Source organism: Schistocerca nitens, chromosome 9 (assembly GCF_023898315.1).
Source record: "Schistocerca nitens isolate TAMUIC-IGC-003100 chromosome 9, iqSchNite1.1, whole genome shotgun sequence".
Lineage (NCBI taxonomy): Eukaryota > Metazoa > Arthropoda > Insecta > Orthoptera > Acrididae > Schistocerca > Schistocerca nitens.
In genome coordinates this window covers 280,113,905-280,130,308 of record NC_064622.1, presented here as the reverse complement: position 1 = coordinate 280,130,308, position 16,404 = coordinate 280,113,905, and the positions used below count along the sequence as shown (strand labels likewise).

The 16,404-nt window shown below is 38.4% G+C and overlaps 2 protein-coding genes across 4 annotated transcripts in view; one reads left to right on the top strand and one right to left on the bottom strand.

Annotated features, from left to right (window-relative positions):
• LOC126203195 (dynein axonemal intermediate chain 7-like) overlaps positions 1-16,404 on the top strand; it is a 764,826-nt gene that overhangs the window by 353,246 nt on the left and 395,176 nt on the right. The gene's annotated exons all lie outside the window — the stretch shown is intronic.
• Positions 1-16,404, bottom strand: part of LOC126203194 (toll-like receptor 13) — a 224,740-nt gene that overhangs the window by 93,811 nt on the left and 114,525 nt on the right. For all 3 annotated transcript variants that reach the window (XM_049937436.1, XM_049937437.1, XM_049937438.1), the window contains 2 exons: positions 13,679-13,849; positions 371-596 (listed from right to left, as the gene is read on the bottom strand). In XM_049937436.1, coding sequence (XP_049793393.1) covers positions 371-596; positions 13,679-13,849 — 397 coding nt within the window. The remainder of the gene's footprint in view (positions 1-370; positions 597-13,678; positions 13,850-16,404) is intronic.

Sequence of the window (16,404 nt, the reverse complement as noted above, 5' to 3'; positions counted from 1 at the left end):
CTATTTATCCCATTCTTCATCATTAAAAGAGATTTCTGATGACATGAATGTGATGACTATATAATGGCATCATTTTTCATTATAATATGTGAAAAGCACCAATGGCATGTAATATGCTATATATATAAATGCATACATATGGCTATCACTCACTCACACTTGTTGGTTGTACTGACTCTTCTGTGTTTCATTGTTATTTTCAACTACATAACTTATGTGTTTGTGTTTTCTGTAGATTCATAAGTGTAGCAAATAATGCAAGACAACACAGTATATTTTAGTTTATTTAACACTGTTTCAAGTCTTAACTGCATTATAAATCTTACAACAAAGTATTTAATTCTGGTCAAATTGCAGAAAATTTACTTACCTACAGACATATGTTAGAGGGTTGTTTTGGAGTGAAAGTACTTCAAGTGAACCATTCACCATTTCAAGTGCACTTCTTGGTACATCTTGCAAACCAAGTGATTTCAAACCCAGTGCTTTTAACTCTGTCAAGTTAGAGGACAGAATATTTGTCAGATTATGTTCATTCATATTGGTATATGCTAGCTCCAGAATCCACAAACTGTCTTTGACTGGAAGAAGAACTCCTGAAAAATGTTTTATTATTTTGCTACTGTGAAAACAGACAAGCTCAACATGGAATTGTTAAAGACATTTTTATTTTACTACAGCTTCTGCTTGCATTTCATCCAGTTATAGGAATAAACATAAAAATTGTTATAAGAATCTGCTAAATTATCCTACGCATGCAATTTCTCTTACTGCTCTATGTATCAGTACTTTGCATTTTACAAATGCAGTATTTACTTGTATTTGTTTAAATGGCATTTTTAGCATTGCTGTAGTATGGAGGAACACAGTGGAAAGGAGTAGTCTTGGTCTGTATAAGCAATCATCCTTTATTTATGGAAACCCTGAAAAATTAAAATCTGGTTGATTTAATGGGAATTTTAAACTTGTGCATTCTTTGACATTTCCAGTACATCAGTCAGTACATCAATTTACTCATTTTACAGGCTAACATGATAATAAATGTAGCAGTTTTAACTGAAGAACATTGGATGTACTTGCGATGTGAAATTCTTCATCTACTGTTGATTCACTGGGTGTTCTGCAAACCATCCAGTGCATATACCCAGGAGAGAAACCAGGCTAGTCCATTAATGACATCCTCCTTTCTTACAGTGTCAAAAGAAGGAAGTGATGTTCTGCTTTGTGCATGTGCATGTATAAATTATAGGCAGCTAATTGGCAGATGCAACAGCCCAGAGGACATGCATCATACAAATTATGGCACAATGCAAGCTCCCCATTACAGCCTGCATCAAATGTACTTACGTTAACTCAGAACAATCTTGAATTATAGAGAAATATCCTGGTAAATGCTACTGAGTCCACATAAAAAGAAACTATGAAGATGTCAAATGGTTGCTCAGTTTCAACTGCTCACATCTAAATATTGACCAATCTAGTTTTTATTTATCATTTTCGTTTTGATGACAGTGACTTTGCAATAAATGTGCATCTCACAGTCAGGTGACAGAAGTTTGTGGAACTTTCTAAAATGTCTCCAAGATGTTTTCATAGTTCCACTACTTTAATAATTTCTCTTCTCAATATTCAGTAAGTGGTAATTTGAGTGTCAGCTCTCCTTTGCAGTGGTGAATCATTGGCTGACTCCTGTACAGTTCCAACTATGATACATTATAAGAGGAACCATTTTAGTCTATATATATGAAGACAGTAACTGCTCTCGAAAGAAATGAATACTGTTGATGACCGTGCAGCTTTTCCCTGGAATAAATGATAACTAACTGAAACCCTCAGCTGCCAACAGGTGTTGTTGATATACCTCAATGTGGACGGCTGAAAATGTGTGCCCTGACCAGGACTCGAACCCGGGATCTCCTGTTTACATGGCAGACGCTCTATCCATCTGAGCCACCGAGGACACAGATGAACAGCGTGACTGTAGGGACTTATCCCTTGCATGCTTCCCGTGAGACTCACATTCCCAACCGTCTACAATTCTACATATGTAATGTACCTTATAGACATTTGCCCATCCACCTGTCGGCAGCTGAGGGTTTCAGTTAGTTGCAAGGAAAACTCTTTGTTATGTATCATAAATCATAACGTTTTATTCAAGAAACAAGAAAAATTTCAACTATGGCACACTGGCATCAACTCATTGCTCTGGCAACAATGTATCAAAAAATTTTGTTGAGCATGTATTGTAAAATCTCTATCATCTGATGTCTGTGAGAAATAAATACTGGTTTTTGATGTTCTTACTTAAATATCTATTTTGACATATACAGCATGAGACTCATAAGATGTAACTGTTATTTTATGAACAGTTCCAGATATCAAAATGAGTTTTTACACAATTGATAGCATGCTGAGGGGCACACAATGTGTTGTATGAATAATGCTCTGAACTCTGGTATCAACCAAGACATTGGAACAAGGGCTTTTTTTTAACTGCATTCATTAGTTGTTGAAACTACAATTTCAAGTGCTTGTTTATACTGACACAGAAACATAGCATGAGAAAAAAGCAAGTAATGTACCAACATTGGAAAGAATTGAGGCCAGAGTCACCTATTGTGGTGAGAGTGTCACCATGTAGAGCTCTGACCCCAGGCTCCATCATTGGAAAGGATGAACTACTGCATACAGTGGCCAACCACGTCCCCTGGTTTGACTTCTCTTGATTTCTTTCTAAGACCCAAATACACTAGATTATATATGCTGTCAAATTGCCAAAGCATGTAATGGCACACAGTCCAGTATACTTTCATTTGTTCATTTATCTCTCAAATGGTGACTGTATATGTGCCTTTCCATTGATGATAAACAATTTGAGCATATACTTAAGTAAAGTGTAAAATTGCATTTTGTTAAAAAAAGTATTTATTATGTGGGTGACATCTTGCAAGCATTCTGAATATAATTTTTAAACAATGGATAGAATGTAACAATATTATGAAAAGAATAGTTGCTACTCACCAGATAGTGGAGATGCTGAGTCACAGATAGGAACAACAAAAAGACTGTCGGAAAGATCGCTTTTTGTTGTGCCTATCTGTGACTCAGCATCTCCATTATATGGTGAGTAGCAATTATCCTTTTCATAATACAGAATATAATTTTTTGTTTATTTAAAGTGTATGGCACCTAATTACAATTTCAGACAGTATCTATAGAAACATTTGTCTGACAGCAAGAAGCATTTTAGTTGTATGAAGCATTCAGGCACCTCTAGGGAAAGGTAAGTCAAGTCAGATGTCTCTCTCTCTCTCTCTCTCTCTCTCTCTCTCTCTCTCTTTGACACACACACACAGGGTGGGGCAAATAAAAGTGCTCAGAAGAGTGGATGTGTCTATGTGTCTGGATGTGAGTGGATGCACATAACCCCATCGTGTGGTGCATGCATCACTTGTATGCCCGTCACATAATCCACATTGATTCAGAGCATAGTGCAGGCTGTGTTAGTGTGAGTAGACCAGTGGAAAGGGGATGATGGTACAGTGGAGCAGAGGGAATTCACTGCAAAAAGTTATGTGACAACGAAGTCATGGAAATGGTGTGTCAGGTGTTTCCTGAGAAGTTTAATGGCATCAAAGTGTCAATAAAGAGTACCATGCAAGCTTTAGTCCAAAAACAGCATCAGACAGAATCTGTTTTGAACAAGTCAAAAAACATTCCAAAATGTCAAAGTTTTAAACATGGCTGCTTGGTTCAGTGACCATTTCTAAATTTAAACAAATGAGATCTTGGTCACTATTGTTTTTAGTCTTATTGACCAGGTTTCAACACTTCTAAGAGTTCCTTCATTAGAATTAAAACAATTAAAATGGCCTATAACATATATAACAAAATATTGCTTTTTACATTATGCACTGAACAATATTCATTATAATTTTCATCTGTCTACACTTGAATGTTAAGTAGCCAAGTTGTACCTGCAGCTAGTAGATGGCACTCTTGATGCAATGTCAGGTTCACCTGGCCGCACTTGTTAATGCAGGCACCTCAGTCCGTTGCAACCTGTGGCTGTACAGGTACGAGCAGCCCATAGTGGCTTGCCTTCATGCATCCTCTTTATATATTTTGTGACTAATGCCCTTCTGGCCTGTTAATTATTTTATATGTGACATGTAAGTACTGCCTCTGTCTTTTATTGTTAGTCAGTACTTATACCTTTTTTAAAATAAAAAATGTCTTTTCCTATACATTTGTAACTATGTTATAGGCCATTTTAATTGTTTTAATTCTGATGAAGGCACTCTTAAAAGTGTTGAACCCTGGTCAATAAGACTAAAAATAATTGTTACCAAGGACTCATTTGTTTCAATTTTAACTCCAAAATGTGCCCGCACACCAGCAAATGTGGCTGCAGTTGACTACAAAATACTTCAGAATTCTACCAAATCAACCTGATACCTGTCGCATGAGACTGACATAGCAAATCAACCATGCAGACGTATTCTCCAGCTGGAATTGCACATGCTTCCCCACCAAGTGTCTGTTGTTCATGCATTGAAATCAGTAGAGGCTCCTGTTTTGTGAGTGGTTCTTCACTGAGATAACAATGAATGGCTTGTACATGGATCTATTGTTTATGTCTGATGAAGCCTCATTTCACTTGAGTGGTTATGTCAACTCACAGGTTCTGGGGGGTGAAGGATACACATAACTTCCAATAACTTCCATGAAACACCACTGCATTAGCAGAAGATTGGAGCTTGGTGCATACTATCTTCACATCACATTATTGGTCCCACCTTCTTTTATCAGATGCTGACTTCGACACATTACATTGCCAACATTTTGAAACCATTTGTGGCAACATTAATGGAGGAGGAAAAGATGTACAATTACTTCCAACAGGATGGAGCAACTGCCCATACAACCCGTCAAACCTTGGAGCACATTTACACAATCTTCACATCTGACAGAGATTATAGCAGAGGTCAGAGTGTTCGCAGCCCTAGCTAGCCACCCAGGTCACCTGATCTGTCAGTGTGCAATTACTTTGTGTGATGGGCTCTTAAGTCCAAGACATATTGCAACAACCCTCATAGTCTTCAAGAACTGCAGCAGAACATTTCAGAGGACATTGCAGGAATTCTAGCAGTCCAGCTTTGAACTGCCTTCAGCAACTTGCTGACCAGAGCTGAAAAGTACCAAATGATGAATGGTGGTCACCTTCAACACCTACTATAGCCAGATTAGTACTGTATTTCCTTTTCTATGCTGTATTTCTTTTTACCCTGGAACTCTGTTCTCTGGGCCACTGTTATTTGCTCCACAAAGTCTAAGAAATTTAATTCAGTAGGCTTTTGTGAAAAGAAAAAATAAGACTCTTCTATCATTATGAAGTATGAAAACCAACATTTCTGTTTTGGTTTTCAACAAATAAGCAACAACAGGGAGGATTTAAATGGAAAATTGCCTGAAGTAACTGTAATTCTTTCCACAAAAACCCAGAAATATACAGATGTTTGAAATAGTTTTCATAAGTCCCATATGATGTAACAAATGCTAACAAGTGCTGCAACAGGTATCATAGCTGACCCTGTATCTGTGTCATATAGGAAATAAGGTTTTATCTTGGTAGATAGGCCTGTTTTTCTGCATACAGTGGCAGAGACTGGCATCAGAGTTCTGCTTGGTGGTGTTTACACTTCAATAGCTGACTGTGGCTGCATTGCTTTCCAAATTTAGTACATTTCTCAGATATTTTTGTGAAGGGTTTCAAGGTCAACATTAACAAGTGCTTATCATGAAATTATATTTCCATGAGCTACTGATGCAATAATGAAAAGTATACAGTTCCATGAAAAAAAAAAAAAAGGATACTTCTTGCAATATCTCAGTCGATATTAAAGTTTACAGCATTATCTGTAGAAAACATTATGTACCCCTTAGCTTACTGTCAACCATCAAAAGCCTCATTTTGATACCTGGAACAGTTCACAAAATAAAAATGGTGCTACCTCTTCTGAGACTCATACGGCACATGAAGAAGTTCTGAGCATTACTTTACCCTTAGATTTCTGAAAAAGTGTTTTATGAGTTAATAAATAATGTGCCTCGAAAAATTTGTGGAAAATCTTTTCCATTTGCAGCACCATAGACAATATGCACCTGATTTTATTTGTAAAGGGACATGAATTTTGTGTATAATGACAAGTTTGCTCAGACTGAAGTACAAAATGTTTCATAACACAAAAATTAGCTATATTTGGCAATAAAGACAATAATTCAAAATGTGATGCTGTAGGTTCCATTAAAAAATTCATTGAACATAAAAATGTGTACCTCCTAACAAGAGATTTTTGTGCAGTTGCTCAAGGAAGGTTCACATTATCCTTGCACTCACTGTAGGTGTCAGTAGCACATAAATGTCCACTTCAGTTGGTGGACCTGATGAGTAGACATTGCTGCTTTCACATCAACTGCACCAAAAATTAGGACTCATGTTACACATAGAACGTTAACTAGGTCCATATTCTTTAAAGTAGACTACATGCATAGTGGAAGCCTGCCAAGAATCCTCTCACTACTCATCATCAATCAGCCTAGTGAATAGGATTTAATGAAATACACAGCTGAAGAATTAATAATTTATGCAAAGTTTTGTTTAATGATGATGGTAGATTCTGCCTTCTCTACAATGATGTCCACTTGTGAGTGTACTAACAACCAATAGAATCCATCAGGCACTGACATTCAGAACCAACTCCAGGCATCATAGCACAGGGATCTTACTATATTTCATTTTGGAAGCATTGTATGAGATATTATTCTCTAACCCCTGTCTTGTTCTTCATATATTGGTTGTTGGTAAAGATACACACATCAAATACTGTTGCTCATTTCTGGAACAAATAGTTACTTTATTTCTAGAACAATTTACAGAATTTCATTCTATCTTCCTTACTTATTTATTACTAACTGATCCAGTAACATATTGTTTTATTTAATATATCTTGGAACATATAATGCAATAGTTCACCTGCCAGTTGTTAATGCTTCTGTTCACCTCAATCTTGAATTATCACATCAGGCCATTAACATGCAATTTTACTGTGTAAGTATAAAATAATTTCTCTTTTAAGCTATTCCTGTTATGTACTGCTTCTTCTATCAATAATAAATACATACTTGAAAAGTCTTCATCAGCCTACTTGCATATAAAATTCACTTTCTCTTCTCATGAAAATTCTTCGATTGCTGTGTCAAAATTTGCAATGCTTATACACCTCTGATGTTATGTGAGAGAACACTGAAAAGTATCCAACACATTTAGAACCTCATCTAGCCCACTTTCTTCCCATTCGTATGATGTCAGGCACATACGAGGTGTGGCTAGAAAAAAACCGGACTAGTACTGGTGAAACAATAAAACGAATGCAATAAAGCTGAAAGTCACGTGGCCTGTCACGTGACTCTCGCTCCGCCTACTGCTCGAGTTTCATCTGCCTCCTGCACTCAGTCTGCCCGTGGCGTCTGTTTTAAGTAGTTGACGTTTTGTCTGTGCGTCGGAAAATGTTGAGTGTACAGAAAGAACAGCGTGTTAACATCAAATTTTGTTTCAAACTAGGAAAATCTGCAAGTGAAACGTTTGTAATGTTACAACAAGTGTACAGCGATGATTGTTTATCACGAACACCAGTGTTTGAGTGGTTTAAACGATTTAAAGATGGCCGCGAAGACACCAGTGATGACACTCGCACTGGCAGACCATTGTCATCAAAAACTGATGCAAACATTGAAAAAATCGGTAAACTTGTTCGACACTTTCCTTGTCAACTACTGTTAACTCAGACACTCCTCTGATTGTTAAACGGCGATCTTGTCGAACAAGTTTACCGATTTTTTCAATGTTTGCATCAGTTTTTGCTGACAATGGTCTGCCAGTGCGAGTGTCATCACTGGTGTCTTCGTGGCCATCTATAAATCGTTTAAACCACTCAAACACTTGTGTTCGCGATAAACAATCATCGCCGTACACTTGTTGTAACATTACAAACGTTTCACTTGCAGATTTTCCTAGTTTGAAACAAAATTTGATGTTAACACGCTGTTCTTTCTGTACACTCAACATTTTCTGACGCACAGACAAAACGTCAACTACTTAAAACAGACGCCACGGGCAGACTGAGTGCAGGAGGCAGATGAAACTCGAGCAGTAGGTGGAGCGAGAGTCACGTGACAGACCATGCGACTTTCAGCCTTATTGCATTCGTTTTATTGTTTCACCAGTACTAGTCCGGTTTTTTTCTAGCCACACCTCGTATGCAATTCTATTAAGACAATCACTGTGCATATACTTCTCACATTACCCAATTGTTCTTTCCAGCTTGTTAATTATCTTCCCTACCAATCACAATCACCAGAACCAATCCTCAATAAAATTGTGTGCAGAATACTGGATGGCATTTCCGACTTCCAACATCTCTGAAGATATAAGATAAACTTCAGAAGGAATATTGTCTGGCGGAGGATAGCTCTGAACCAGTGTTACTACTAGAGGAAGGAGTGCCACCATTTGTGAAGGCCACTGAAATCATTTAGACCCCGTATCAATTAGAATAACAGAAGCTGATCCAAATTCACTTCAAAACATTCACACTACATCATTGTCTTGAAATTGCCACCACTACAGATAAAGGCTACATCTGCATATATGTTCCTTCACGCCCAGCCCGCAATTGCACCCTGCATCTACCCCCTTATGAGTTGTTCAGTTGACTTGTTCTCCTCCATTTCACTAAAGTTTTTGGTACTGAATCACTTGTTGGTGGTTTCTATCCTCTCCCATATCATCGTTATGACTGGAATTACCACAACTCCATGTAGGTCTCTGGTTCAGCCCCTGGTCAGTCTTCAGATTTTTATATCTCACTTATCACTTCTTTCACCTCTGGCAATGGCTGTTAATGGATGACACAGGAAACCAGAATCAGAAATGCTGACCTTCAAAAAGTTTCTTGACTAAGGAAGATACACAAGTAATGCCACAGTTCCCCTCTCACACCTCTACAAATATCAGTAATATAGCTATTAATGTCAGTGACACTAAGAGGCAGATACAACTGCTAAAATTAAACAAGGCTCCACAGGATAAGGCTCCACAGGATCCCCATCACATTCCATACAGAATTTACAAGTGGGATAGCTGCCATTTTAATCATATATATTCCATAAGTCTATTGAACAGAAAACTGTCCAGTATATGTCACACTGGTCAACAAGAAGGATAGTCAAAGTAATCCATAAAACTACTGACCGGTACTCTTGATATCCATTTGTTGTAGAAACTTAGAACATATTCTAAGCTCAAATGTAATGAGATATATCAAACAGAAATTTCATCTGTGCCATCTAGCATGGATTCGAATAACATCAATGATGTGAAACCCAACTCATGTTTTTCTCATACAGAATCCTGAAAGCAATGGGTCAAAGCAGCCAGAAAGATGCAGTAGTTCTTGAGTTCCAATACACATTTGACTCAGTACCACACCTATTCTTATTACTGAAAACATACATCTGGGATATGAAGCAAAATTTGTGACTGGAGTGAGTATTTCTTGACAGGGAGGAAAGAGCACATTATCTTGGATATTGATAGTAACTTCAGACTTTCACAGTTTATGGAGTTATCTGTAATGAAGTACTGTCTGATAAAAGCTGTGCAAATATTCAGTTATATAGTTACAAGATTCAAAAGTGGTGGAAATCTAGGTAACTTGTTTTAAATATTCAAAAATATAAAATTTTGTGCTTCAGAATATGAATGAAACATTGTTTCCTATGACTACAACCTCAGTTAGTGTATCACAGCTGGAATCAGTCACCTAGACACCCCCAAAATACCTGAATGTCACAGTTTATAGGGATTTGAAATGGAATGATCACATAGGTTCGACTGCAGGTAAAGTATGTAGCTGGTTTCAGTTCATTGGCAGAATACTAGGAAATCATTCTACAAAGAAGGTTGCTTACAAAACTTTCATGTGACCCACATTAGAATATTGCTCATGTTAGTGGAACCTGTACCAAGTAGAACTAACAAGGGATACCAAGTGTGTATAAAGAAAGGCACAAAAATGTTTACAGGTTTGTTTAACCCATGAGGTACTGTCACAGAAATGCTGAAAAACTGAACTGTCAAGTGCTTGAGGATAAGACAACTATCCCATGAAATCTCACTTACAAAGTTTCAAGAACCAACTTAAAGTGATAAATCTGTGAATATACTACAACTTCCCATGATTACTTCTGAAGGGATAGCAAATACAAGATCACACTAATTACAGTGCACTCAGAGACAGTTGAGCAATCATTCTTCCCACACCCTTTAAGTGAATGGAATGGGAAGAAGCACTAATAACTGATACACTGGGAACTACCCTCTTCCATACACTTCACAGTGGTTAGCACAATATGGATTTAGGCGTAGATGTACATTAGAGGAAGGCAGCCTGACCGAGAGATGGAAGTTGTTGTTGAAAAATATCTCTGGATTAGAAATTATGTGATCCATGAAGCATATGTTTCAAGTTTGAAGAAGCCACATTGTTTAGTATTTGTTTGGCAGCCATAAATGGTGAATATTGTGAGCGAACTTGTGAAAAAGGAGAAAATTGGCCATCGTTATGAGATACAACATTATTTTTTAAAAAGCCTCAGCACAACCAATATTAAAGCTGAGCTAGATTCTACTATAGGAGAGTCTGCTTCATTGACAGCCGTAAGATATTGGGTAGCTGAGATTAAATGAGTGGTTGACCAAATGAGGTGATGACTCCAGAAATGGTGAAGAAAATCCGCAAAGTGGTACTGGATGATCATCAACTGACAGCTAGCAGAAATAGTAAGCATTTCAAAAAGTGTGATATGCGAAAATTTGGACATGAGAAAACTGTGTGCAAGGTTTGTGCTGCGATTGCTCACACTCGAGCAAAAACAGTGTCGCGAAGATGTTTCAATTCAGTGTTTAGCAAAGTTTCACAGCAAAAAAGCTAATTTTTTGCATCGTTTCATAACTATGGGTCCACCACTTCACTCCTGATCCAAAAGAACAATCAAAAGAATGGACACCAATTGGAGAACCGACCCCAAAGAAGATGAAGACCGTTTCATCTGCAGGCAAGGTCATGACGTCAGTTTTTTGCAATGCGGGTAGGATAATTTTCATTGACTACATTGAAAAAAGAAAAACTATCAATGGTGAGTGTTAAGTGAACTTATTGCAATGTTTTGGTGAAGAAATCAAGCAAAAATGGCCGCATTTGGCAAAGAAGAAAGTGTTATTTCTTCAGCACACTGCACCAGCTCACAAGCCTGTTATTGCAATGGCCAAAATTAATGAATTTGAAATTGGAATTGCTACCTCATGCACCCTATTCGACAGATTTAGCCCCCTCAGACATTTTCCGTTCCCAAACTTGAAAAAAAAATGGCTCGGTGGTCGAAGATTTTTAACAAATGAAGATTTTCAACAAATGAAGATGGGATGTCTGCATTTAATGACTATTTAGAGGAGTTGGACAGTTCTCATTATAAAAGGGGGATCAAACTTATTGAACATTGCTGGGAAAAAATGTATAGAGCTGAAAGGAGGTTATATTGAAAAATAAATACATTTTTTTCCAAAATTTTTGTGTTTTCTTTGTTGGGTCAGGTACTTATGGGACCACCCTCATACTACTCCCAATAGGCCCACGTCTAGTAATGACAGCTCTGCCTTAACATTACACTCCATAATGCAAAGAATCCATAAAGTGGCAGAAATTTTGTTTGTGAAATTATGTGTATCTGCAGGCCCAATACAGCAATTACCAAATCAACTATTGAAATGACATCAGAATTTTTCTTCACAGCCAATAAATGTCATGTTTTTCATATATCCTACAAGACTATTGCTTTAAAACATATGATAGATCAGCAACATTATTAGTCAGTTGCCAAAGAGTGCTCGATACTTTCAGATTCTTCGAAGGCCGTTTATAAGACTTATATATTCTCCATATTACATGAATGTTCAATAAATATAAGTATAAATTCACTATTCAAGTGCCAAAGGTTTTGTGAATATGCCAGAGAGAATATAATGCCCATGGGTTTCCAAATTTTTCATTTCAAAATGTGCACTTTTGTCAGTTCAGTGTCATTCAAGGGTTTGGGCTTTGTCATGGCAGAGTAAGATGTAGACTCATGAAATATATGAGTACCTTATCCACTTAATGCTCTTTGTAAGAATGAAGTGAAGTGCTTATAACAAATTAAGAACAAAATGGCTGCAAAAATAACAGCTTAACAGATATAAGGTTTTCGCAAATAAGAAATACATGTGAGCAAAGAACACTTGCAGTAAGTGGAATGACAGTCACAGTGCCTAATAATTAATTCTACTCATTCATAATTAATGTCTGGGTAATTGACACTTAGTGCAATTAATGTTATGTAAAGTTACCTGGTTGGTTACTAGAAACCAAGATCTTCCAAATTCCAAAAATTGGAGGTTGTTCTCCTACATGCGCTGCATCTTTTCTCTCACCATTTACCTGGCCTTTATTCATTTAATGTCTTCAGTCATACATAGTTTCCATGTTAATTTAGGTAAAGACACACATTTATTTAAATATATACTTTTTGTTTTATCCAAACTATCCTTTAACATTGCCAGTGTGTGATTTACAGGATATGGATACATGGTTAATGTTAACACTAATGAACACATTATGATTTTATTCATACTTATGCACCTAAAATTTAAAAAAGATTTCTTTCACTTGCTACCAGTTTTCAAGTAGAAATTTGTCAGTGGTGTAGAAGGAGTTCTCCATGTTAAATGATTTTAAGTTAGATTAAAACTTGCATCACTATCTATCAGACATTTTATGTTATTGGTTAAATGGTCAAAAATTTCTAATGGTACATACTGAACTCCTCTTTGAGCCACTGATAGCTTTAACAGTGGGTAATAAAGATCATCTAGTGTTGTAGGTGTGGACATCACTGTTCTTCTCAAATTGTTATACGTTATTTATGACAAATTTCATTAATGAAAATATTGTTGTGATGGTCCACCTAAAATGCCTAGCTCTTTGAAGAGGTACCAACATGACATCTGTTGGTGAACACCACAAATTATTCAATTGCATGTTTTAGTGCAGTCAGTACTTTCTTTCCGAGTGATGAGTAATCTCATAATGGGATTAATTTTCCTGAACTTTGCCATCTTTTTCACCCACTGACCTTTTCTCTCCCATCACCTGGGTGCTGGATCGTCAATGGTGTAACTTCTGTTTACTATCTCCTTCTAACTTTCTGCAGTAGAACCTGTTCTTTCAGTCTCTCCAAAAGAATAAGTTTGAATACTAAAACCTTGATACTAAACATCATCTGCAAACTTTTCTGCTCACTATAAAACATGACATTTTTTTAATGTGATTCCCTTTCTCACTGCATATTATATTATTAATTTTGTTTCCTTATCTTCTGTTTGTATATAGTACGTGTAGTGAACAGCATTCATTGATACTTATAGATAAACTAAATAAGGGAATACTGATTTTAGACAATATCATATAGAAAGCTAGTAACTGAAAATATTCTGCTTGCTAAAAATAAACAGAAATTTTACCTGGATCAATCTTCACAATTTTATTACAACCCTCAAGATTTAGGTATCTCAATGGGGAGCCTTCCAGCCATTCAAAGAAATTACTCCCTAGAGTTTCAAACAAATTTCTTTTGAGAGAGAGAACTTCCAATGATGGCAGCATTTGCAGACTTTTATTTGAGTTAATGGCATCTGTTGAAAGATGAAAAGTGATGATTAGTCTTTCTATTGCTGTATGTTACTTCCAATAGAAACTGCCAATTTCAGGCTTATTTAGCATAATTTGACTTCCCGTCATTTTACACAATTATTGTATCTTCAGAGGCAAAGCAATTAAAGAGAACATAAACAAGCACACATCATGCAGAGGAATCTTCAAATATGATGGAAATCTTGCCCATCTAGCAATACATTTTCCCCCTTCTGCATATATACCTACACTCTGATAATTTCTGTGAAGTGCTTAGGAGATGATACTTTTTATCATTTATTATGGTTACTTCCTGTTCCATTTGCTTAGCAAGCGTGAAAAAATGTTTAGCTGTACTCTTCTGTGGCAGCTGTTATTTGTCTCATTTTATCAGCACAACCTCTATGGAACAGATGCATAAGAGGCTGAATGATATACACTCCTGGAAATTGAAATAAGAACACAGTGAATTCATTGTCCCAGGAAGGGGAAACTTTATTGACACATTCCTGGGGTCAGATACATCACATGATCACACTGACAGAACCACAGGCACATAGACACAGGCAACAGAGCATGCACAATGTCGGCACTAGTACAGGGTATATCCACCTTTCGCAGCAATGCAGGCTGCTATTCTCCCATGGAGACGATCGTAGAGATGCTGGATGTAGTCCTGTGGAACGGCTTGCCATGCCATTTCCACCTGGCGCCTCAGTTGGACCAGCGTTCGTGCTGGACGTGCAGACCGCGTGAGACGACGCTTCATCCAGTCCCAAACATGCTCAATGGGGGACAGATCCGGAGATCTTGCTGGCCAGGGTAGTTGACTTACACCTTCTAGAGCACGTTGGGTGGCACGGGATACATGCGGACGTGCATTGTCCTGTTGGAACAGCAAGTTCCCTTGCCGGGCTAGGAATGGTAGAACGATGGGTTCGATGATGGTTTGGATGTACTGTGCACTATTCAGTGTCCCCTCGACGATCACCAGTGGTGTACGGCCAGTGTAGGAGATTGCTCCCCACACCATGATGCCGGGTGTTGGCCCTGTGTGCCTCGGTCGTATGCAGTCCTGATTGTGGCGCTCACCTGCACGGCGCCAAACACGCATACGACCATCATTGGCACCAAGGCAGAAGCGACTCTCATCGCTGAAGACGACACGTCTCCATTCGTCCCTCCATTCACGCCTGTCGCGACACCACTGGAGGCGGGCTGCACGATGTTGGGGCGTGAGCGGAAGATGGCCTAACGGTGTGCGGGACCGTAGCCCAGCTTCATGGAGATGGTTGCGAATGGTCCTCGCCGATACCCCAGGAGCAACAGTGTCCCTAATTTGCTGGGAAGTGGCGGTGCGGTCCCCTATGGCACTGCGTAGGATCCTACGGTCTTGGCGTGCATCCGTGCGTTGCTGCGGTCCGGTCCCACGTCGACGGGCACGTGCAACTTCTGCCGACCACTGGCGACAACATCGATGTACTGTGGAGACCTCACGCCCCACGTGTTGAGCAATTCGGCGGTACGTCCACCCGGCCTCCCGCATGCCCACTATACGCCCTCGCTCAAAGTCCGTCAACTGCACATACGGTTCACGTCCACGCTGTCGCGGCATGCTACCAGTGTTAAAGACTGCGATGGAGCTCCGTATGCCACGGCAAACTGGCTGACACTGACGGCGGTGGTGCACAAATGCTGCGCAGCTAGCGCCATTCGACGGCCAACACCGCGGTTCCTGGTGTGTCCGCTGTGCCGTGCGTGTGATCATTGCTTGTACAGCCCTCTCGCAGTGTCCGGAGCAAGTATGGTGGGTCTGACACACCTATGTCAATGTGTTCTTTTTTCCATTTCCAGGAGTGTAGTTCCTGCCCTTAAGGATGGTTCTTAAAATTTTCCCTATAGGTTATAATAATATGTGTGGTATCTATGTTTGAGTATCTGTCAGATAAAATTTTTTATTGTTTGTTTTACACTCTCTTGCCTGTCAAACAAGAATGGCCTTTTGCATCACCCTCATTTGTCAATGAACCGTGCTAGTCTGACCTGATTTTTATCCCAGACACTCAAGAACAATTCATGTACAATGGCATTTGTTGTTAGGGCGCTTTTGTAGTAAAACATGTTTTAGTTCAATTGTGGTCTTCACAGCTATAATAGAAGACAAAAAAATAATTTTCCCAAGACAATGACTCCTACTCAAGGCCCAAAATTGGGTTCTGTGTTTTATTATGAAAACCCTGAACTATCTTCCATATGTAATAAGCCAGGAAACTGATATTTACTGTAAATCCAAAAGAAAATTAAAAGCCTCTTAGTTTCTAAATTTTTCATAAGATTTCGCACATATCTTACAAAATGCATGTTCCTTGCTCAAGTCTTGGTCTGTTCCACAGTTTCAATGTATGAGGAAGCTTCAAAATGGTGATCCACTCTGCTGCAGGACAGAATTGGAAACAACCCCTCAGCTATGTCTTAAGATATTTCTCCACAATACCCTTTCTTCCTGGATTGTTGGTGTCACGAGGTATGAAGGGGAGTATCAATGGGATCTTGGAAG